Source organism: Trachurus trachurus, assembly GCF_905171665.1.
Source record: "Trachurus trachurus genome assembly, chromosome: 15".
NCBI classification, from domain to species: domain Eukaryota; kingdom Metazoa; phylum Chordata; class Actinopteri; order Carangiformes; family Carangidae; genus Trachurus; species Trachurus trachurus.
The window spans coordinates 2,227,148-2,251,315 of record NC_139906.1 but is presented as its reverse complement, the minus strand read 5'-3'; the positions used below and the strand labels follow the sequence as shown (position 1 = coordinate 2,251,315).

Here is a 24,168-nt window from a genome sequence, read left to right as displayed (position 1 = left end):
CATGCCAGTGGAAAAGCGCCATAATGGACGTAACTTCTAAAGGATGCAGCTTCTGAACTCTAAAGGACACAACAGTGCGTTCACACCGGGCACGAGTAAAATATTCGCCTCGCTCTACTCGAGTTTGCCCGCTGGAATATTTGTTTTTACTCGCGGCATTCGCGCAAATATTTCGCGTGAGTTCAATATTTTCATTTGCGTTGCGCCATTCGCACTGCGTCATTCGCGTCATTCGCGCCGCCGGCACAAATTTGCGTCCATTCGCGTCTGTAGGCTACATTGACTTTGTATGTGATCTTATCGCGCGAAAAATTCGCCTCGTGTCCGGTGTGAACACGCCGTAAAAGATGCAACTCTGAAGGACGCAGCCTCTGAAGGACGAAACCTCTAAAAGTCTCTAAAAGAGTTTTGATTAGGAGGAGGATGATTTCGAGGTGCATCATGGGAAACGGAGTATCCAGTATTTTCTGAACAATCTCACTCCTGATGTACAGACGCTGCCTCCTGTGTGAATCACTGAAGTCGCCACTTTAAGTTTTTTTTTTTTTTTTTCAGTCCTTTGATCCCTGCAGGAGAACATCAGGCCACAGTCCAACAACACAACAGGCCACAAAATCCTCCCAGGAACATTTTTTCTCATCGTTTTCTGTCAAGTTTTCTATTTATTTCACCCCCCGACTGTTAGAGGAAGTGGGATCACACCTCAAACTCTCTCCTCTCTGGAGTCGGCTCCCATTTCTCTCCGTCTTTTGTTTCCTCTTCTTTTTTTGAGAAATGTTTAATACAAAGGTTAAAATCTGGCTGAAACAAAATCAGAACTGTATGCATTTCTAATGTGTCATGACTTGGTATGATTTTAGATGTATTGTACATTTTATAGTGTTGAATTTTGATGTCTTTCTTCTTACCTTCTTTTTTCTACTAAAAGCCTAACTAGGGACGGGAGTTGGAAACTAGCATTAGCTATAATCTCTGTCTGCAGAACATCAGTCACATTGACTTGTTTGTAACGAGTGGAAGTGTTACTATGTTAACCTGCATTGTCCCTATCAAATAAACTGAGTTAAATTAAATTAAATGTCAGTAGCAACAACAGCAACAACTACTGTACCACTGCTGCTGCTGCTGTGAATGTCTGAGTCTGAGCTGCACATGGAAACAACATGAGGAACTGTAACTGCTCTGTAATGAGTGTAATTTTGCTGAAACTGAACAATGTGCATGTGTGTATGTGTACGTGTGTGTGCATGCGTGTTCATGTTCATGTGTGTGTGTGAAATAGAAAGTGGTGTGTGTCTGCAGTCAGTCTGTCAGCAGCATGCACCTCCCATCTGGCAAACATTGTACAGGCATCTCCCATCAGTCACACCTCCACACACACACACACACACACACACACATATGCAGGAAGTGTGCGTGCATGTGTGTGTGTGTGTGTGTGTGTGTGTGTGTGTGTGTAGAGGAGGAGGTGCTTGGTGCTGGTCCTCCTCCCTTTACTACTACATACACACTCTCCCCCTCTCTCAGTGCTGCTTGCTCGCTCGTAGGGCAGCAGCAGATCAGATCGACTCTGTGATTTCTGCTTTTTTATTCTCTAAGAAAAAACAAAACAAAAAGAAAGAAAAGAAAAGAAAAACCTCTCTTCTTCTTCATCATCCACTCTGAACAGAAGCTTTTCAGAGTTTTTCCCCATTCTGCAGCAGCTACAGTGCTACACAGAAGAAAGAAGAAGATTATTATTCCTCAGGATGAACTCCAACGCGCTCCTCACCAACATGCAGTCCCGGATGCAGATGGCGAAGGAGATGAGCGACGAGGAGAAGCTGTACCGCTACAACGGCGTCTTGTACCCGCGCATCATGTGTCCCGAGGAACATCTGAAGGCTCTGGGTGACATCACAGCCCGGGAGGATGACGTCATGCTGGTGGCCTACCCCAAATGTGGTGAGTGGTGTTTAAATAGCCTATGTTTTTTGTTTTTTTGCATGGTTTTATTTCATTTTAAAGGGACAATGAGGAGTTTCTATTTGGTTATTAAAAAAAAGTCTCACTTTAATGTGGATGAATCTACGTTACCCACACTTGTTAATGGCTCCATTTTCGATAAATATATCGTTTTGTTGTTATTATTAGTGGTGGCGGAAATGCTGCTCGAGCCGACCAACGTTTCCTTACTTTCGGTTTTGCGGCGAGTCATGAGAACGCTGCAAAAACTCAAAGAATATTTGTCTTATTTCTTGTCAAAATGTCTCATTTCTAGTCAAAACTAAACTCTTTCCACTTTAAATAAGACTCATCACCTATAAATGAACTTGTTTTTAGATCATTTCACTTGTTTCAAACTAATTTTCAATTGAAATAAGTAGAAAAATCTGCCAGTGAAAGCAAGTTTTTTGTGCTTGTAATAAGAAAGAAAAACTTGCTCCACTGTCAGATTTTTCTACTTATTGTAAGTGAAAATCTGCTTGAAAAAAGTAAAAAGTGTCTAAAAACAATCTACTTTTTAATGTGATGAGTCTTATTCTAAGTATAAGTAGATTTATTTTGACTAGAAATGACATTTTGACTAGAAATAAGACAAATATTCTTGGTAAGATTTTGAATTTTTGCAGTGAATAACACCGCTGAATCTCTGTTTATGGTGGGAACTACGACGGTATGTGATCGCCTTCCAACCTCTGACTTTAATTCTTGATGAATGAAAACATGAGTCCGTTTTGCGCCGGTCAAAGAATTTCACGGTGCGCGCGGACTCGAGGCTCATAAATGTAGTGTGAAAACACTTCGCTTTTCCAAAACTCCTCGTTGTCCCTTTAAAGTTGTTTGAAGTTGAAGAAAATTTAATGCATGAGTCTCAGTCTGACCCCTGCATAGTTTTATTGAATGCATCGGGGGCCCCCAGGTCACAGCTTCAGGTCTTCGGTTTATATTTTCTTGGAGCAACATCACAGAGGTTTTTCCTTTTCCCCTCTGGATCCTCTAAAATCAGTCCAGCAGCTGCTATTTCCCTTTACATTAAAGCCGCTCATAGAAATTCATGAATGAGGAGGAGACAGTCATGACAGAGTTGTTTATCTACAGTACAGGCAGTGATTTTACAACTATGTCGTTCAAGGTGTAGAGAGATAACGTCCTCACGTGAGAAGAACAAGTGTTTAGCCTACCAGAGGAATGTGATGTGTTTGCATGCAACCACCTGGCTGACAAACATGACAAAGCAAAAAGTTCATCCTGGTGCGACTTGTTGAGAAAGCTGCTGCGTCGAGACAAACCGGCTTTTAGGAAAGTGAAACCTGCACCTCAGGCTTCCTGTGATGATGATGTTTCCTATATATATACTCTGTGTTCAGCTGTCAGTCAGAGGTGAGTTGAGTTGAGTTGTAGCGGGAACGTTTTTGCACAAGAGCGAAATAAAAACTGAATCGGTCGATGTGCAGGTTCTGAGTGAAGCCACAACAGAAACAGGAAGTAGATTTAATAGATACACTGCAATTTCTAGTCAAAACTATAATCTCTTTCCACTTAAAATAAGACTCATCACCTAAAAATCTACTTGTTTTTAGATCATTTGCACTTGTTTCAAACAAATTTTCACTTGAAATAAGTAGAAAAATGTAATAAAAAAAGAAAAACTTGCCCCACTGTCAAATTTTTCTACTTATTTCAAGTGAAAATATGCTTGAAAGAAGTAAAAAGTGTCTAAAAACAAGCTACTTGTCTAATTTTAAGTAAAATGAGATTTATTTTGACTAGAAATTACATTTTGACTAGAAATAAGACAAATATTCTTGGTAAGATTTTGAGTTTTGCAGGCGAACAAATCCAACAAAGATGAGGTTATAGGGAAAACCAGCAGAGATTAAATTAAAGGGGGATGCTATAAGGAGAGACAGGTGAAGCTAATCAGGGCGGGGCTTAACTGTCGCACGCCATGAGGACAGGAAGTGAAGGATCTGAAGCGAGGGTTTATGAAAACAGAAGAGGAAATGTAAACGCTGGCGGCCCCCCGGTGAGGTGAGGTGAAGGTGAAGGTGAAGCTGAGGAGCAGAGCCGGGTGTGATGGGACGGGGCCCCTCGGTTGTTTGTGCCCGGGGGCCGCTGTGTCCTCCACACGCTGCCCTTTGACCAAGCTGCTGCCGCTCCTAACGTTAATGATTGTAACAGTGGTGAAAGTGAAGCTTTTTAACGACCTACTGTACCTACAGTGGAAATATGAACCAGATGTGGGCAGCTGTGTCACGTTTACATATCAACTTAAAGGCATTCATTCTGTTCATATAAGAACCTTGAAAAACAAACTTCTCCCTTAATGGATGAAAACTTGTATTCATTTCTTTCTACTTCAACTTTTTTTTTGCCTCATTTTTGATTCAACTGTTGAAATTCAGTCACAAAATCAAACGTTTGCAAAACAGCAGCTCAACAAATCTGCTGCTTCACTGTAAAATTATTAACTGAGTTTTCAATCTTGTCTGGACAGTTTAAGCTTTATATATTCGATACGATACGATACGATATGATACAATACGATACGATACGATACGATACGGTGTGACACATCATGATACAATACAGTATGATACAACGCATGATACGATACAATACAACTAGTGCTGTCGACGTTAACGTGTTAATTTTAAACCTTTAACGCATTTAAAAAATGTGGCGCTGTAGTGCTGTTAATACATCATTTTATTAAGTTTGAATACTATTTTTTCATGCAAGAAAGTAACCGTTTAGATCCCCAACATGTGATCAGTTTATCCAAAAAGCCATTAAGATATTCTTTGAATTTAAATATACTTTTCTTTGTGTTCATTCTACATTAATTTGATGATTTGACATTGTGCCATAAATGCTTTGACGGCCCTTAGTCGACATGAGGGTGAGTAGTGAGTAGTGAAATTTCAATTTTGAGTGAACTATCCCTTTAAAAACTGAAAGCTGTGTGCGTGCTAGCTGCACACTTGCACCTGACAGCTCTCACCTCACCTCAGCTCACCTGGCGGCTGTGGGCGGATTGATAACCTGTTGTTTGACATCAGATTAGATGCAGCATGAACATCACCGTGATTCAGCATCTTGAGTTGTGTCTGTGATGAACGAACGGTTGTCTGGGCGTCGCTGTGGTTACGTAACACTGTGTGACACAACAACACAGAAGAAAGTAAATAACAGTGACACACACACACACACACACACACACTGTTGTGATTACAGGGAAACAACCTCCCTGTGTGTTCGCTGCTAATTTGCCTCTGCAGTAAATGAGCCGCTGCACATTCCACAATCAGCGCTGGTGCCCACAAACATCTGTAAACATCTGCAACTGCAACTGCAACAGCTGGCCCCAGAGTTCAGACCGGCGATCATTTAACCACAGTCACTGCTGAGTCGCATTTTAGGTTTTTTGCTTTTAAAGGGATAGTTCAACATTTAGTCAAATTGTCCCATTGTGATAATCCCTATAGTCATAGTGACCTGCACATTCACCACGCTATGAGATAATAACACAACGTTACCAGACAGAGTTGTTTTAGAGGGAAATACAGAGACTGTTGATGAAAAACTGTCCCTGAAGGCAACGCACATCAGTGGTTTTGCATGAATTTCCCTCTAAAACAACTCTGTGTGGTAACGTTGTGTTATTATCTCATAGCGTGGTGAATGTGCAGGTCACAACTTGTCCACCAGAGCATTGTGGAGTTGTTGGATTGTGTATTTGATGAGTTTGATGAGGGAAACCAAGAAATCCCATAATGAGCCTCCGTAGCGTAGCTCTGAGCAGCTCACGGCTCTGCTCCGCCGTTCTAAAAACAGCTTGCACCGACAATTAACGAACCTACTGCTATGACTATAGGGGTTATGGCAATGGGCCAATTTGCCGAAATGTTGAAGTATCCCTTTAAGAAACTCACCTTTTGTAGTGCATTCAAGGACTCTAAACTGCACTAAAGGGATTGTTTGCGATAAAGGCAGGGATCGGTCTAATATCTGGAGGACTAATTGAGTCACAAAATGATTATCAAAGGGTGAACACCTCTTATCTTTTATTGTGAAATACTTAATAATGTTTTTATCAGATCTTTATCTTATTGTGCACAGATGAAACAAACAACCCATAATAACATATTAACCACATAGCTCCTTTTCATCCTGCGCTGACGTTTACAAGTTCCACAAGTTTTAGTTTCACGCAGCAGGTTTCTGTGACGAGCAGGAATGTTGCAGAGTCACTGTTTGCGTGACAATGACTTGTTACCTCTGAGATTAACAACCGTGATGATTGAAGTTGTTTCCTTTTTCCTCTTTTCCTTCCTCTGTGATTGACTCAACTATAATTATCATGATTTACATAGATTATATATTTAAGACTTCCTTCCCGTTTTACTTTGAAATTATTGAGCCTCTCTTCTGATTGGCTGACTGTTTTCTGACTGATCCAAACAAAAAAATAGAGAGCAGATTTCAGAATAAAACACTCAGAGAAACTAAAAATCCTGCAAGTTGTTGTTGTTGGATGGTGGGTCCAGGTGGTGAGGGGCTTAGTTGTGACATCACAAAGTGACAGGAAGTCCTGACGGCTGGTTTTAAGGCTCAGTTTCTGAATACAGGCTGTGTGCATTTCTCTGTGGACTGAGGCTACACTGCAAAAACTCAAAATATTTCCAAGAATATTTGTCTTATTTCTTGTCAAAATGTCTAATTTCTAGTAAAAAACTAAACTCTTTTCACTAAAAATAAGACTCATCACCTAAAAATAAACTTGTTTTCAGATCATTTTCACTTGTTTCAAACTAATTTTCACTTGAAATAAGTAGAAAAATCTGCCAGTGAAAGCAAGTTTTTTGTGTTTGTAATAAGAAAGAAAAACTTGCTCCACTATCAGATTTTTCTACTTATTTCAAGTGAAAATCTGCTTGAAAGAAGTAAAAAGTGTCTAAAAACAAGCTGCTTTTTAATGTGATGAGTCTTATTTTAAGTATAATGAGATTTGTCTTGACAAGAAATAAGACAAATATTCTTGGTAAGATTTTGAGTTTTTGCAGTGTAGAACCTAGAGCTGCTTTATAATCACACTACACATGGACATCTACCTTTATACTGTATGGAGCTTTAACATTAAAGCAGAAGTAAGCGATCCGGTGGTTTTGTCTAACTTCCTGTCAGCAGATGGAGTTAGCAGTCCCCGCCCTCGTACCTACAGATGTTACTGGTTCAAATTTGCGGGGTTTTTCCTGCACTGCAGGATCGCGTGATCGCGTGACTTTTCACCACAACTGTTTTCCTCTAGGTGGCAGCACCGTACTAAATACTGCTCAGACGTTTTGGGGACAATGCTGACAGCCTGATAGCCGCGATTAGGAGTGGCGCTGTTCATGATACAGAATACAAGAGGATGAAAGGAGAACTAGCTGCAGACAGTAAATAATATAGTAGCCTAGTTTTTCAATGACAAAATGTAACGACGGCAGCTACAGTAGACTATAGCCCACGTCTCACTCTCTTTTTTCGGTCATCTGTCTCGTCATCTCCAAAATGTGTTTTTAAAATGAGCCAACTACAGTACTGTGCAGTAGTGCCGCAGATTTCTCACTCCGCACCTTGTTTGAGAGTGCAGCTGGATGATTTCTTGTGAATGAACGGGTCTGTGTCACTTTGGGGCTGGGCGATAAAACATAGGATAAATAACTTTCCCTCGATAGAAGACGCGGCCGATACAAAGTGACACCGTCAGCCATGCAGCCGGCCTGGACTTTTTATTTTTAATTATGGCAAGGCAAAGATGATAGCATCAACAAAACACGGCGTAACACACGCGGCTGTATGGGACAGGCTTTTATTTAATTCAGAACAAACCGCTTAGCAAAAATGGAAAATATAGTCTATAATAATTAATTGATCTGTTGTTTGGCCACTGTTTGAAAATAACCCGAATTATGAGCAAATAATCTGATCCAGAACAGCAGTCATAATCAGACTTCTTCTAAATAAACCTAAACATTAAATAACTGGGTCAGGTCGGACCATGGGGTTATTTTTTCTCTTCTTCTTCACAGGAGAAGAGGAGGCTATGTGCAAAGTACCACATTAACATCTCTATTCATATAACGCCCATCGAAACAGCTGATTTACATGTCGGCCGTTAAGGCAAGGCAAGGCAAGGCAATTTTATTTGTATAGCCCGTTTTTACAAACAGTTTGTCTCAAAGGGCTTCACATGGCATCGTAGCAACATCCTCTGTCCTTAGACCCTCACATCGACTGAGGAAAAACTCCATGGAAACCCTTTTAACAGGGAAAAACAGGAGAAACCTCAGGGTGAGCAACAGAGGAGGGATCCCTCACCCAGGACGGACAGACGTGCAATAGATGTTGTTACAGACAAGAAAACAGTTTACAGTTTGTCACAGAATGTGCGGAATATGGAAATGTTAACACATGGCGATTGGCCATTCACGCGGCTTTGTTCTTGGTTTCGGCCAATCAGCTTATAAGCACATGGCTAATTATCAGCTTTCAACCAATCGCACTGTTTTAATGTGTGTGTGTGAAAGTTATTTTCTTTAGTTCATTTTCGTTTCTTTTGGATTTTTTTTACAACAATGTATCAATATAATATTGTTTTCGTTTCATTTCGTTATAAAAATCAATCCCTTTTCTTTGAAACAATGAGATTGAGCAGCTAAAACTCAATAAACTCAACCATGGCTTGTCTTATTGTTAATCTGAACGCACATGTATAAAGGGCAGAGTCAAGGCAGCAGATAAATCAGATAACATCAACGCGTCCGTGAGCGCAGCGCACCTCCTCTTCTCCTGTGAAGAAGAAGAGAAAAAATAACCCCATGGTCCGACCTGACCCAGTTATTTAATGTTTAGGTTTATTTAGAAGAAGTCTGATTATGACTGCTGTTCTGGATCAGATTATTTGCTCATAATTCGGGTTATTTTCAAACAGTGGCCAAACAACAGATCAATTAATTATTATAGACTATATTTTCCATTTTTGCTAAGCGGTTTGTTCTGAATTAAATAAAAGCCTGTCCCATACAGCCGCGTGTGTTACGCCGTGTTTTGTTGATGCTATCATCTTTGCCTTGCCATAATTAAAAATAAAAAGTCCAGGCCGGCTGCATGGCTGACGGTGTCACTTTGTATCGGCCGCGTCTTCTATCGAGGGAAAGTTATTTATCCTATGTTTTATCGCCCAGCCCCAAAGTGACACAGACCCGTTCATTCACAAGAAATCATCCAGCTGCACTCTCAAACAAGGTGCGGAGTGAGAAATCTGCGGCACTACTGCACAGTACTGTAGTTGGCTCATTTTAAAAACACATTTTGGAGATGACGAGACAGATGACCGAAAAAAGAGAGTGAGACGTGGGCTATAGTCTACTGTAGCTGCCGTCGTTACATTTTGTCATTGAAAAACTAGGCTACTATATTATTTACTGTCTGCAGCTAGTTCTCCTTTCATCCTCTTGTATTCTGTATCATGAACAGCGCCACTCCTAATCGCGGCGATATGTGATACATAATCATCAAGTCATAAAGCAAGACAGGCTTTATCATATTACAATAGTTTCTGTGATTTAGGCAGTGTATACAGTAGTTAGTTCTAGTTTAATAGCCTAGAGTTTAAGCTGTGGATTACTGCACAGATCACTGAGTCATCCGCCTGTCGTCCTCCGTTCTCACAGATGCCACCTGGCGGTTGTTTTGGCACATTGAGGCTTTTCATTAAAACCTCTTGTCTCGCCAAAGAAAAAAAATGCATGAGTCTTGTGCCGTCTCGCGTGGACCACGCGTGAAGTCCGCAAATTTGAACCAGTAACATCTGTACGTCACCACATTCACGCGCATCCCTTGGCTGCACACACAGAGAGGACTGCCCCTTTATGCCGTTCTCTCTCCTCATTGGATAAAGGTTGTAGGATACAAGGAAAGTTTTCTCCTCGGCTCAGAGCAGAGCAGAGTGACTGACAGACCCGTGTTTCAGACCAAACACTCTATAGAAGTGATTGCTGTCGGAAGATATAACTATTTAAGACTTATATTAACACAAAAATATCGCTTACTTCTGCTTTAAACATCTACCTTTATACTGTATGGATCAATATCAGATATATTAAACATGTTAGATTTAATTACAACAATGCCGTTCCAACACAATCGTTATAACCTGAAGTGTTGGTTGCAGAGCCAGTAGTTGATCAGCTGACCGACATCGCTCGGTGCTGCAGCTTCACTGATACCCGGCATCATCCTCCTCCTCCTCCTCCTCCTGGCTGCAGCTCGGTCGGTCGCTCGCTGCTCTCCTCTCAGTTTGGTCTCGGTGGAAGAGGAGCGTGACATTCCTGCTGTCGCCGCAGTGCATTTGAGGAATGTGACATGTTTTCTTTTCAGGGAAGTGTTTACTTTTTAAAAAAAAAAAAAAAACCTTTTGCACGGCAGCTCGAGTCGCGGGCGGAGAGGCGACAGACACCACCAAGACAGATAGACGAGCTTTAATCACCGTTTTCGGGAGGAATGCTAGATTACGCACTCACCCCCACATCTCCATTGCATATAGGGGCCCATTTGGACCTGAGCCCACATGGGGATAACAGAGCTACTTATCTATCTATGGGTGTGAGGCTTTACAGTGGAGGCGATGGGAGGCCCCTGAACGCCCCATTTTGACGTTATACGGGCCGTTAAATCGGCCTTACACGGCAGACTGCCACAGATAATGGCTTCTTGACATGTGGGTGATATACGAGGCCGATAGGGGAGGACTGGCCCGACCTTCACCCCAACACTCTCACATTTATGGCCTCCTGCTGTTTACGGCCCTGTACTGTAATATTTCATCTCGATCGCTGCATGGTTTTCTGTGTGTGCGCTCGGGGGCCGCTCCACTCCCTCGCTACAAAAACTCAAACTCTCTCCAACAATATTTGTCTTATTTCTTGTCAAAATGTCTCATTTCTAGTCAAAACTAATCTCTTTCCACTTAAAATAAGACTCATCACCTAAAAATTAACTTGTTTTTAGATCATTTTCACTTGTTTCAAACTAATTTTCAATTGAAATAAGTAGAAAAATCTGCCAGTGAAAGTAAGTTTTTTATGCTTGTAATAAGAAAGAAAAACTTGCTCCGCTGTCAGATTTTTCTACATATTTTAAATGGAAAATCTGCTTGAAAGAAGTAAAAAGTGTCTAAAAACAAGCTACTTTTTAATGTGATGAGTCTTATTTTAAGTATAATTTATTTTGACTAGAAATGACATTTTGACTAGAAATAAGACAAATATTCTTGGTAAGATTTTGAATTTTTGCAGTGCTGATGCCGCTTTTAGATCACATACTGTAGTCGCAATCGCCACAGGGAGCAGCTCCACCTGCCCTCGCTGTAACATGCGAGTGCGTGTGAAGGAAGAAACAAAGAAACAAGATAGTTGTGGTTGAGTTTGACAGGTCTGAGGTCAGGTTTCGTGACAATCAGACACTAGTTCCTACCGTGTAAACGCTAAACTACCCCACCCCAAGCAGCAGCCTGCAGGGCCTGATGCTGCACAACACAACACACCTGCACTCAGAAACAAATCCATCAAATCAAATGACTGTAATCATGGACTCTCCAGCCAGCAGTGGCCCCTGTATGCAAATACACATTCATGGAAACAGCTGGAACATGTTAACGTCATGTGCTGCAGCTGTTGGTTCGACCACGAGCATTTACCCAAGTAGAAGAAGAACAGTGAAAAGAGTTCGCTAAGAGTGGAAGAACAAACTAGTGGAATAGTCAGGGACCTTCAATGTGCAGTAGGTTCGTTACCTTTAATTGTCGGTGCAAGCTATTTTTAGAACGGCGGAGCAGAGCCGTGAGCTGCTCAGAGCTACGCTACGGAGGCTCATTATGGGATTTCTTGGTTTCCCTCATCAAACTCATCAAATACACAATCCAACAACTCCACAACGCTCTGGTGGACAAGTTGTGAGCTGCACATTCACCACGCTATGAGATAATAACACAACGTTACCAGACAGAGTTGTTGTAGAGGTAAATGCAGAGACTGTTGATGAAAAACTGTCCCTGAAGGCAACGTGCATCAGCGGTTTTGTATGAATTTACCTCTTGTTTTTGTGTTGTTGGATTGTGTATTTGATGAGTTTGATGAGGGAAACCAAGAAATCCCATAATGAGCCTCCGTAGCGTAGCTCTGAGCAGCTCACGGCTCTGCTCCGCCGTTCTAAAAACAGCTTGCACCGACAATTAAAGGTAACAAACCTACTGCTATGACTATAGGGATTATAGCAATGGGCCAATTTGCCAAAAATGTTGAACTATCCCTTTAAAGGCGTGAGTTGTATTGGAAATATAATGTTATAATGTGTGTGTGTGTGTGTGTGTGTGCAGGTTTTAACTGGATGGTGGGAGTATTGAGGAAGGTCATTGCTGAGTCCACGGGGGTGAAAACCGAGTCCAGGATGCCGCCGCTGATCGAGTTCTATGGACCAGAGGCCTTAAAGGTGTGTGTGTGTGTGTGTGTGTGTGTGTGTGTGTGTGTGTGTGTGTGTGTGTGTGTGTGTGTGTGTGTGTGTGTGTGTGTGTGTGTGTGTGTTTGTGCGTGCATGCGTGTGTCAGACAGAGATAAAGTCTGTCTGTGTTTGTTCGACAACAAAGAGCTGAAACCTGTGGGTGAACCTGCAGCTTCTTATTTAGATTATTGTTTAGATTAAGTGTTTTAGATCCAGGTTTTGTGTCTCTGTTTTGTTGTTGTTGCTGCTTTTGTCTCTGTGTTTGTGTTCCTGTATCTTTGTGTGTCTGTGTCTTTAGATTTGAGGCTCAAAACACTTAAAAACATCAAGAATTCATCAGTACAATCTCGAGATTAAAGGTTGTCTGGTCACAGGCTGCTTGTTCCGCACATGTGTGATCTCTCACACACACACAGCACTTATTGAGCTGTGCACTGTGCGGATATTTTATTACACACGTCACCCAGATAAACTGACAATGTCCCGATCGATGGGTGAACGATCAGATGTCTGTGTCTGTCTCTGCTGCAACATGAGCTGTGGACAGAGGGTTAACCTCCAGAACGACTCACACCAGTAAAACCAGTTCAGTCTGAGCCACAAAACAAGAAACACAAACACAGACACAAAGAGAAGTTTAAACTCTTCCGTTTTCTACTTTTTTAAAGCCTCCTTTTCCTCCTCAGGTGGTGGAAGAAACTCCGTCTCCGAGGTTTCTGGGGACTCACCTGCACCCCGACAACATCCCCTCCTCCTTCTACACTAAGAAAACTAAGGTACCATCAAATATGTTACTACTGTATAACACAGCCTGTATTCAGAAACTGATTATTATATATAATATAACCCTAACCCTATATATAGATATTAAAGCTCCATACAGTATAAAGGTAGATGTTTGTGTTAAAGCTCCTTCAAAATAAAGGTAGATGTTTGTGTTAAAGCTCCTTCAAAATAAAGGTAGATGTTTGTGTTAAAGCTCCATACAGTATAAAGGTAGATGTTTGTATTAAAGCTCCATACAGTATAAAGGTAGATGTTTGTATTAAAGCTCCATACAGTATAAAGGTAGATGTTTGTGTTAAAGCTCCATACAGTATAAAGGTAGATGTTTGTGTTAAAGCTCCATACAGTATAAAGGTAGATGTTTGTATTAAAGCTCCATACAGTATAAAGGTAGATGTCCATGTGTAGTGTGATTATAAAGCAGCTCTAGGTTCTATATTAATACTGTGAAAGTATCAAAGCCTCAGTCCACAGAGAAATGCACACAGCCTGTATTCAGAAACTGAGCCTTAAAACCAGCCGTCAGGACTTCCTGTCACTTTGTGATGTCACAACTAAGCCCCGCCCCCTCACCACCTGGACGACACCATCCATCCAACAACAACTTTGCAGGATTTGGTTTCTCTGAGTGTTTTATTCTGAAATCTGCTCTGTTTTTATTGGATGACTCAGAAAACAGTCAGCCAATCAGAAGAGAGACTCAAAGCCTCCTTCTCTCTTCTGATTGGCTGACACCAATGACGGCCACAGATTATATTTGGATTTTATTATATTTCCATGGACTACTTCTTTCTCTTATACGACGGAGTATCAAGGCCACATTGAGAAAAAATTCGAGAATAAAGTAGCAATTTCCTTTTCTTTCTGTCATAGAACTATGATTTTATCAAATTTTATTCAAAGGGACAACGAGGAGTTTTGGAAAGCAAAGTGTTTTCTCACTACATTTCCCATGAGCCTCCGCGCGCACTGTGAAATTCTTGGACCGGTGCAAGACGGACGAAAGCCAAAACATTTACCAAGAATGTTTTCATTAATCACAAATGAAAGTCGGAGGTTGGAAGACGATCAGATACCGTCGTAGTTCCGACCATAAACGATGCCAACTAGCGATCCGGGGGCGTTATTCCCATGACCTGCCGGGCAGCATCCAGGAAACCGGAACCAGGAAATGCTGGACGAATCAACTACTAATAATAATATCAAAATAACTATAAAGACAAAACCATATATTTATCTAAAATGGAGCCATTAACAAGTGGTAACGTAGATTCATCCACATTAATATGAGACTCTTTTAGAACCAAAAGCAAACTCCTCTGTGTCCCTTTAATTTTTTTCTCAATGTGGCGCTAACACTCCATCGTACTGTTACACCTTTGTTCTTATGGTTTTTTAAATGTGTCCAATATTCAATTTTTTTATGATTTTTCCTAAAATGTGAATGTGATCCATGTGTTTCACGTGTTACATGATATGTTATATCATGTTATATCATGTCCCGTACTGTAGATGCTGGTGATCTTCAGGAACCCTAAAGACACTCTGGTTTCCTTCTACCACTTCTCCAACAACAACCCGGTCCTCCCGGTCCAGTCCTGGGAAACCTTCTACTCCCACTTTGTCAGCGGAGATGGTAAACAAACACACAACACACAGTGGACGCTGATTATTATAATCACTGGGAGCTATTTGTATTCAAGTTCAGATTCAGGTGTGGTATATTTCGATGTCGATGCTGATGAAAAGATGACCACTCTGACACGTCTTCTTTGTAGATGGTAAAAATGGTTTATTACAAAAGAGATACAGTGTCAAACAGCCGAATCTTCGAGAAGCCTCCGGAACCAAATTTGAGACCTCTGAGTCTTGGCCAAAAAGCCCAGACCTTATATGTTTCTAAAACTCCACCTCTATAAACAAAAGGATGTAAGTGACCAGGATGGTCATAAACTAAAACAATAACTAACCTGTCCAAATTAGCCTCTGGTATTTGACATCCTGACTAAGCAGTTAACCTTTAGGCTAACTTAAACATGGGTGAAGCAAACCAAATACAGGTGTCCAGAAAAAGTGACCTAACGTAAACATATAGTATGAAGTCTAAACAACACCTTGGTTTATATTATAACAGTCATTTACTTTCAGGCAAACAAAGAACACACCTGAGGTTGATTATATACTAAACACAAAAGTAACCCTCAGGATAAATTACATAACATATTAGGAGGTAGAAAATACACTACACAGGCTTTAAAAAAATATATATCATTATTCGTATTAAGGATGAAACAGGAAGTAGGCGCACTAGAGACTTCCGCGGAGCTAGCTGGCTAACTTCCGCTTTAGCTCTCGGCTAACTAGAACGGGAATAAAATAATTTAATCGTGCGGCTCTTCTAGACTTTCCAAACGTAATCGGACTGAATGGATCAAATTCTGGTAGTGAAACGAGTCGTTGTGACACTCAAAATAATGTAGGCTATCTACCGTTTTATAGCCGCTTCTTTTCCCGTTAAGGTGCATTAGCGCCACCTACTGTGTTGGAGTGTGAACCAGAGTTCCTCTGCGATAAATGTGGCAGCGTCATGTGCATGGATGTGATTGGCTCAAAACATGCACCAACATGTTTATTTGTTTCGTTTTGTTTTAATCTCTTGTAGTCGACTCAAAACACACATCCAAACGTTTCTTTCTCCCGAATAATGAGAAGAAACTATTCTGGATCAAAGCAAATTATTTCTACTTCTGAATAACGTATTTGGGTTCAGGTACATCCCTAGTGGGAGCTTCATGTTCGTGTTGATCCAGATGAAAAATCTCTAAACATGATATTTTATTAAAGGTGTTCAGAGTTTGTCGCGCCTCCTTCCACGAGATTCCACGAGTTTACGCACAAGTTTACCCGAGTAAGGAGAACAAATTTGATTGGTCGTTATCGAGCAGGCGGGATATTCAATGTTTGGGGCGGGACCAAGCTCAGTGTGTGTATGTGTGTGTGTGTAAGTGTGTTTAGCTAACATAGCTAACTGTTAGCTTGTAGACTTGCTACATTATAGCTTGCTAACTTAGCTAGCGAGGCTAAGTGATGGAGCACAGGCAAGGCAAGGCAATTAGGCTACAGCCCGTTTTTACAAACAGTTTGTCTCAAAGGGCTTTACATGGCATCACAACAACATCCTCTGTCCTTAGACCCTCACATCCACTGAGGAAAAACTCCATGGAAAACCCTTTTAACAGGGACAAATCGGAGAGGTATCTGGAGGAGGAGAGTGGAGTAGGGACGGAGGAGAGTTTGTGTCGGTTGTGGTGGACGAGTCTCCTCGCTTTTCTCAGACGTTTGATTGACGAATGACGGATCAATATCATTGGCTGATGAATCCTGAGCAACATGACGCATATGTTTGTGCGCCTGCATTATCCAATGTGGAAAAAAAACACCACACTTTCACCACAGATTTACTCAAAAATAGAATTTTGCACAAAGTTTGACTACATCGTCTGATAGATGAATGATACACTAATGTTAAGGAGCTCAAAATCAATTTTCTTTTCTGAATACCTTTAAATTAGAGGATCCGGCCTTTGGGTTGTGTGAGTGGAAGATTTTTCCTAGAATGATTAGCCTAATTTCTGTCCTCGGGTCCTTGAAACTGAGACTGAATGAGGTGAAGGACGTCCTTTCATGAACCGTGATTATTACACAATCGTTTCTTCTTCTTCTTCTTGCCAGTGAATCCCATGAAAAATTGCAAAAGCAGATGTGTGTGAGTCCTCGTCAGTATCTACAGACCCCGTGGCCCTGAGCCCACTGGTTCCACACCAAGATGTAAATCTGAAAAACATCATAAATATATAGATTCTGTTGCGAAACGTCCAGAAACAGCTGCTTAAAGAGACAAACAGGAGGGAACGGTGGATTTGTACTGTAGCAGGGACTATTTTCAGCGGCGGATTGGTTTGGATGCCACATGAGGCACATTTTGGGGGGTTTTGTTTAAGGCTTTTAATTTGAAATCTATACCTACTAAACCAGTGTGGAGACGTGCACTGCAAAAACTCAAAATCTTTCCAAGAATATTTGTCTCATATCTAGTCAAAACTAATCTCTTTCCACTTAAAATAAGACACATCACCTAAAAATGAACTTGTTTTCAGATAATTTTCACTTGTTTCAAACTAATTTTCACTTGAAATAAGTAGAAAAATCTGCCAGTGAAAGCAGGTTTTTGTGCTTGTAATAAGAAAGAAAAACTGGCAGATTTTTCTACTTATTTCAAGTGAAAATTAGTTTGAAACAAGTGAAAATGATCTTAAAACAAGTTAATTTTTAGGTGATGAGTCTCATTTTAAGTGAAAAGAGTTTAGTTTTGACTAGAAATTAGACATTTTTGCGAGAAATAAGACAAATATTCTTGGTAAGATTTAGAGTTTTTGCAGTGTGGGCTGCTGTGGGGTCGTGTGGGGTCGACGGCCTCGCCTCGCCTCGCCGACCCGTTATGATCACACAGCAGCTCCTCTGTTTGTTTTGTACAGTCACAGTTTGACTGGAGCTCCGACCGGTTCACGGGGGGACAAACGCGGTGTGGACTCAGGGTGGAGACGTTCAAAGAAAAACCAACAAATCCTGCTTCTTAAGAAAACTATGAGTTATTATCGAAACCTGCGTGACATGAGATTATTTAGGATTTAAACAACATAATAACTGTGTCCCAATCCAGCGGCCGCAGCCTTTAGAGGCAGCGTTTAAAGGCCGATTACGTCACATCGTTGCTACAACAAGGCCTGTCCCACTTTCAAAGGCTCCTCCAAACAAAAGCTGACGAATACAGCCTTCGTTTGGTGGTTCTAGGAGGATGCACCGCTCCGATCCATCCGTTATGGGGCCATGTTCACACAGAAACGATCTGGACAGAAAACGCAAAACACTCTTTATTCCGCGTTTAGGCGAACGCGGAAGTGATCTTCACTTGTAGAACCCACAACTCCCCCCTTGGAGCTACTGCTACAACAAGGACAAAAACAGAGATCACATTAATTTTTTCAGAACAACTTTTCCATGTCTTGGCTTCAGGAGACTTGGGTCAGTACAGACGAGCAGTATGGAGGTATCTGGATGTTTCATAGTGTGTGTTTTGGACCATTCAAAAGTGAATGGTGCAAGTTATTCTAAAAATAGCTTGCACCGTCAATTAAACGTAACAAACCTACTCCTAAAGCTATAGGGATTATGGCAGTGGGCCAAAATGTTGAACTATCCCTTTAACTTATCACCTGTATAATTTGATTAATTCATTTAGACAAGCGGTTTTTTTTGGGGGGGGGGGGATCTCCGTGTATACAGTAGCGCAAAAGTTTGTGGAATTCGATGTTGTATTATTCACGCCAGACGTAGTACTGCTGCCACCTGCTGGGCCGGAGGGGAAATACGGGAGATTTACGGAAAAATATGTGAACGGGAAGACAGCGGGACGGATTATTTAAAAAGCGGAAGGGACGAGAGAGTTGACAGGTCTGGTGAGGACTGATGACGAGTAGTATTCAGACATCATAGACATTGACTTTGCAAATAATGAAACTACAATGAATTTAAATGAAAATTTAATAGTTCCCTCACACGGAAGTGTATTGCATTCACTTGAAAAAAAAAACCTCTTGTTTTTCTGAGTAATTTATTTTTTGTTTGTTTTTTTTGAATATTTTTTTCTGTTTTTCTGACAAATTTTTTTCCTCCTGTTTTTTGAAGTAATTTTTTTGCAGACTTAACAAGATTTCAAAATCTCGTAAGAAGTTACCTGCAACGTTTAACCGCTGCAGTCAGGCCTCTACTTCATCACGGATCTATTATCTTAGATCCATGAGCTATATCCATGGATACGCTCCACGATAAATAGTACAGTGGAGCTATCAGCGGCATTGTAGATTTTTAAAGGAAAACCCCACTCATTTTTCTTATTTTCACTGTGTTCCCAGTAAATTCAGATTCATATTGAAAGGAAAACTACCTGTTATTACAGAACACCACCTCAGAGAGAGTTACTCAGGACATAGTCCGATTTAGCACCTTTATTTTGAAATCAGTCCTTATGTTAGGCTACTTGCAGGCGGGAGCTTCTCGTGGGATTTTGAAATCTCAGAAAAAAATTACCACGAAAACCCCCCCCAAATTTCTTTTTTGCAATTCAAATGAATGCAATACGCTTCCGTACCCAAGTACAATAAGTCACAGTGTGAAGAAGTGGGACAGTACAAAGATTACAGAGCAGCTCAGTGACTGTAAACCACCAGCACTGTACAGAGATCACAGCTGTAAACTGGTTCACTATCACTTTACTGCCTCAATTACCCACTAGCGTGTGTGTGTGTGTGTGTGTGTGTGTGTGTGTGTGTGTGTGTGTGTGTGTGTGTGTGTGTGTGTGTGTGTGTGTGTGTGTGTGTGTGTGTGTGTGTGTGCATTTTGACCCAATTTAAATGGATTTTACAACTTCTTGATATCTCTACTTTTACCTCTGCACCACTTTAACATAAACTGTGAAGAGGTTTCAACACTCGCAGTCTCACCAGTTTGTTGAAGCAGCTTCTAAACAGTTACTGACGTTTGATGAGTTTCACTTTTAAACCAAAATGTAGGTCAAATAATCTTCTTTATTACTGTGTGTGTGTGTGTGTGTAGTTCCTTGGGGGTCGTACTTCGACCACGCCCTGGCCTGGGAGAAGAAGATGGACGACCCCAACGTGATGATCGTCACCTATGAGGAGCTGAAACAGGTCAATATCATGTTTATTTGTCAAGTTACACGGAGCAATACTCTTATATTTATAAGTTAAAGTCACTTAAATATACAAATACATGTTTTTCTGCACACTTTTCTGACTCTCTGATGCTTTTGAGCGATGATTAAAGTCCTATCTTAACTCATCACCTGTATAATATGATTAATTCATACTTTAACTTCGTAAAATTTCTGTCGACCATTTGCAAACTATCCATCAGTGTTTTAACAGATTTTAGTTGTTTCTGTAAAACCTCAGAAGACACATTGAGAGTCAGACAAACAACGACGCAACTAAAATCAAACAGCAATAAGAGGAAGACAATGACAGCGTGAAAAATACATAAAACAAGAAGGAAAACTAAGAAATGTAAAGCCGGTGGAGTCTGCTGTATTTATGGGGTGGACTTGAAGCCCAGTGCAGAATGTGAGCCACAGTCACAGTAACACAAAGCAGATCCTGCTCACTCCCCTGCAGCCGCCGACATTCCTGTGAAATAGCTTCATAAATCAGTAGGAATTACAGCTGATCCCTCCGCGCTGCCTGTTACCACGACGATCCGCAGTGATGAACCTTAATGCGCCCTGATCCCCTGCAACAGGAGGAGACACCTGTAAATAAAATCCCTGTAATCCACCACAGAGAAGAACTGCTGCAACAGTTCTGCTGCTGCTCAGAAATAAATAAAGGAAACAAGATTCATTTCTGAAATAGAAAATCAAGTCGCAGCTTGTTAATGTGGATTTTAAACCTGAATTCTCCTCCTCTGTGTCTCTAACCCTCCTCTCCTCCATGTGCATTTGTTTTTCCAACGAAGCTGGTGAGAAATCAATCCATGCAGCGGTGGATAACGTTGTTGATCATCTACCATGTTACCATGTGTAAATTTTACCACTTTTTTTTTTTTAGAAATGTAACCACTTTTTCTAGATTTTTCTTTAACATTTTTGGGGAGAAATTTTACCAGTTTCTTCTAGGATTTTTCTTTTAACTTTTTGAAAAATTTACCACTTTTTTGAGAAATTTGAGAAAATATTTTACTTTTTTTTTTTTTTTTTTTTAAGAATTCTTACCACTTTTTTTCTAGAATTTCTTTTAAAAACTTATTTTCAGCTTGGTTTTCAGCCAAGAGATGCTTTGCATTCTTCTCTGGGCTATCTCTGCACAATCAATCGTTATTTCTTGGCTATATTTATCTATATTACTATAAAATTTAGCGTTATTTCTAGGCTATTTCCAGACATTATGACACACTCGTTATTTCTTGACATTATCACGTAATTTGTGGCCTGTAAATTAAAGGGTTACCTAAAAATGTAGCAGAGTTAAGGTGAAAATCCTGCAGAGTTCCTCTTCAACAGTAGCCTACCTCAGAACAAATTTCAAAGCTAATAGGGTGGTGTTTCTTTGGTTGGTTGGTGGATCTCAGTTCATTTCTTTCCGGTTGTGTCTCCTGTCTCCTGTTTCCTCTCAGGACCTGAGCGAGGGCGTCCGACAGATCTCCAGCTTCTTTGGTTTCAGCCTGACGGAGGCTCAGGTGCAGCGGATCGCAGGAGAGAGCACCTTCACCGCCATGAAGGAGAGCTCGGCCAACTCCCACGGCAACATGGGCAACGTCATCTTCAGAAAAGGTTCCCCAGAGTCTCTCAATCAGTTTTACAAAAAAAAAAACATCTTGGGTTCAGTGTTTGATTGTTTTTAGTAATGTGAGCTTCAGTGGTTAAAGGGACAGTTCAACATTTAGTCAGCTCCTCCTCTCACCATAACCCCTAGTCATAGCAGTAGGTTCATCACCTTTAATTATCGGTGCATGTTGTTTTGAGATCGGCGGGGCAGAGACATGAGCTGCTCAGTGAACACAATGGAGGTGAACGGTGCAGGTCCGCTGTCCCTCATCAAACTGGTGAATGTGCAGGTCACAACTTGTAGAATAGAATAGAACAGAATAGAATATACTTTATTAATCCCTTGCGGGAATTAGTCACAGAAAAAGTCACAGCGCTCCAGTGTACAAAGGTAAAGAATATAGCAGAATAATACAATACAACAACTTAAAATAGGAGAAAAAGATGAATTACAAATTAAATATTACTAGAATTACAAAAGTTAAAAACTATAAGAATAAACCCCCAAATTTGCCCCTCCCCCTGCCCCCATCTTAACAATTGTCCAACAACTTGTTTCATTCTATAAACTACTGATAACAATTTCTCCCAAAAATTACAACTGGTCAAAATAAAAAATGAAAAAGATGCAGTGTTTTCAAACCTCAAATAATGCAAAGAAAACAAATTGATATTCATTTTTAAACAACAGAACACTAATGTTTTAAGTTAGGAAGAGTTCAGAAATTAATATCGATGGAAATTTCAACTGCCTGCAGCAGCAGTGATTGTTCACTGATTATTTACTGATGTATATATGTTATATTATTCTAAGATTTTCTATTAAAGCAGAAGTAAGCGGAATATTTGTGTTAATATAAGTCTTAAATAGTTATATCTTCCGACAGCAATCACTTACATAGAGTGTTTGGTCTGAAACACGGGTCTGTCAGTCACTCTGCTCTGCTGTAAGCCGAGGAGAAAACTTTCCTTGTATCCTACTGACAGGAAGTTAGCCAAAACCACCGGATCGCTTACTTCTGCTTTAAAATAAAGTCAAAAATGACATTTTTTCTTTTTATTTGGAAAAGTATTGAAATACATGTTGGTACCGGTATCGATACCAAAATGTTTGTATCGTGACAACACTAGCTATGTCTAATAGGCATTATGGTGAGAGGAAAAATGTTGAACTATCCCTTTAACTGTCTTGTACCTGGACGGCAGGTGAGGTCGGGGACTGGAAGAACCACTTCACACCGGAGCAGAGCCGAGAGATGGACGAGGCCTTCGACAAACACCTGGCAGGAACCAGACTGGGAGAGAAACTCAACTACCAGCTGCACTGCCAGTAGCAAACAGGAGGAGGAGGAGGAGGAGGAGGAGGAGGAGGAGGAGGAGGAAGAAAAAGAGTGTAGGAGGACTTTTCAGACTTTGGGCGAGGAGGAGGCTGCGCAGACGGCGACAGGAGGAGGAGGTGCTGCCTGTCAGACTCAGCTCAGGGCTAAAAGTCACAAGGTGAGAGGTTCAAAGACGAAGGGAAGAGGGAGCGAGAAGGGAAAAAAGTGCATTATGTTTTTAACTTTTCAACTCCAGCCTGTGAACGTCATTAAAGGGACAACGAGGAGTTTTGGAAAAGCGAAGTGTTTTCACACTACATTTATGAGCCTCCGCACCGTGAAATTCTTTGACCGGCGCAAGACAGACTCATGTTTTAATTCATCAAGAATTAAAGTCAGAGGTTGGAAGACGATCACATACCGTCGTAGTTCCCACCATAAACGGCGATTCAGCGGCGTTATTCTCATGACTCGCCACGAAACCGAAAGTAAAGAAACGCTGGTCGGCTCGCCCAGCATTTCCACCACCACTAATAATAACAAAATAACCATAGAGACAAAACCATAGATTTATCTAAAATGGACCATTAACAAGTGGTAACGTAGATTCATCCACATTAACGTGAGACTTTTTTATAACCAAATAGAAACTCCTCGTTGTCCCTTTAATAAAGGAATAGTTTAACATTTTGGGAAGTCAGTGCTACGTCTTCTCCTTCCTTCCTTCCTTCCTTCCTTCCTTCCTTCCTTCCTTCCTTCCTTCCTTCCTTCCTGTGTGGACAAGACAAAAATACGATCTCAAGCTTCAAATTTACAGCAGAAACACTAGAGCCTGCATGGTGTTTTTCCCTCAAAATGTCAAACTGTTCCTTAATCAAACCTCACAAGAAGCTGAATGTCAAACGAGTTAAATATCAGTGACTGTTAAACAAAACAAGACGTCGCAGTTTTTACTTATTTTATCACCTGAACATTTAAAGTGGATAAAAAAAAGAAAAAAGAAAAATCCTGATTGACTCAAACGCACCTCACAAACGCCACAGGTTTAAACGTTGGCGCCCCCGTGTGGTGGCATCAGGAAAATGACAGTAATCCAACATAAAAACCAAACTCATGTAACTCCTGTTGCATTAAACC

The 24,168-nt window shown here is 40.8% G+C and overlaps 2 protein-coding genes across 2 annotated transcripts in view; both read left to right on the top strand.

The window, feature by feature from the left end:
* Window positions 1-24,168, top strand: part of LOC310997934 (uncharacterized protein) — a 266,892-nt gene that overhangs the window by 160,239 nt on the left and 82,485 nt on the right. The gene's annotated exons all lie outside the window — the stretch shown is intronic.
* Window positions 1,776-23,046, top strand: sult6b1 (sulfotransferase family, cytosolic, 6b, member 1; the record flags this gene model as incomplete). The annotated part of the gene is made up of 7 exons (XM_083987792.1): window positions 1,776-1,944; window positions 12,407-12,519; window positions 13,215-13,304; window positions 14,827-14,950; window positions 19,987-20,081; window positions 21,562-21,718; window positions 22,919-23,046. The coding sequence occupies 7 exons, from the start codon at window positions 1,776-1,778 to the stop codon at window positions 23,044-23,046; spliced, it is 876 nt and encodes a 291-aa protein (XP_083843918.1).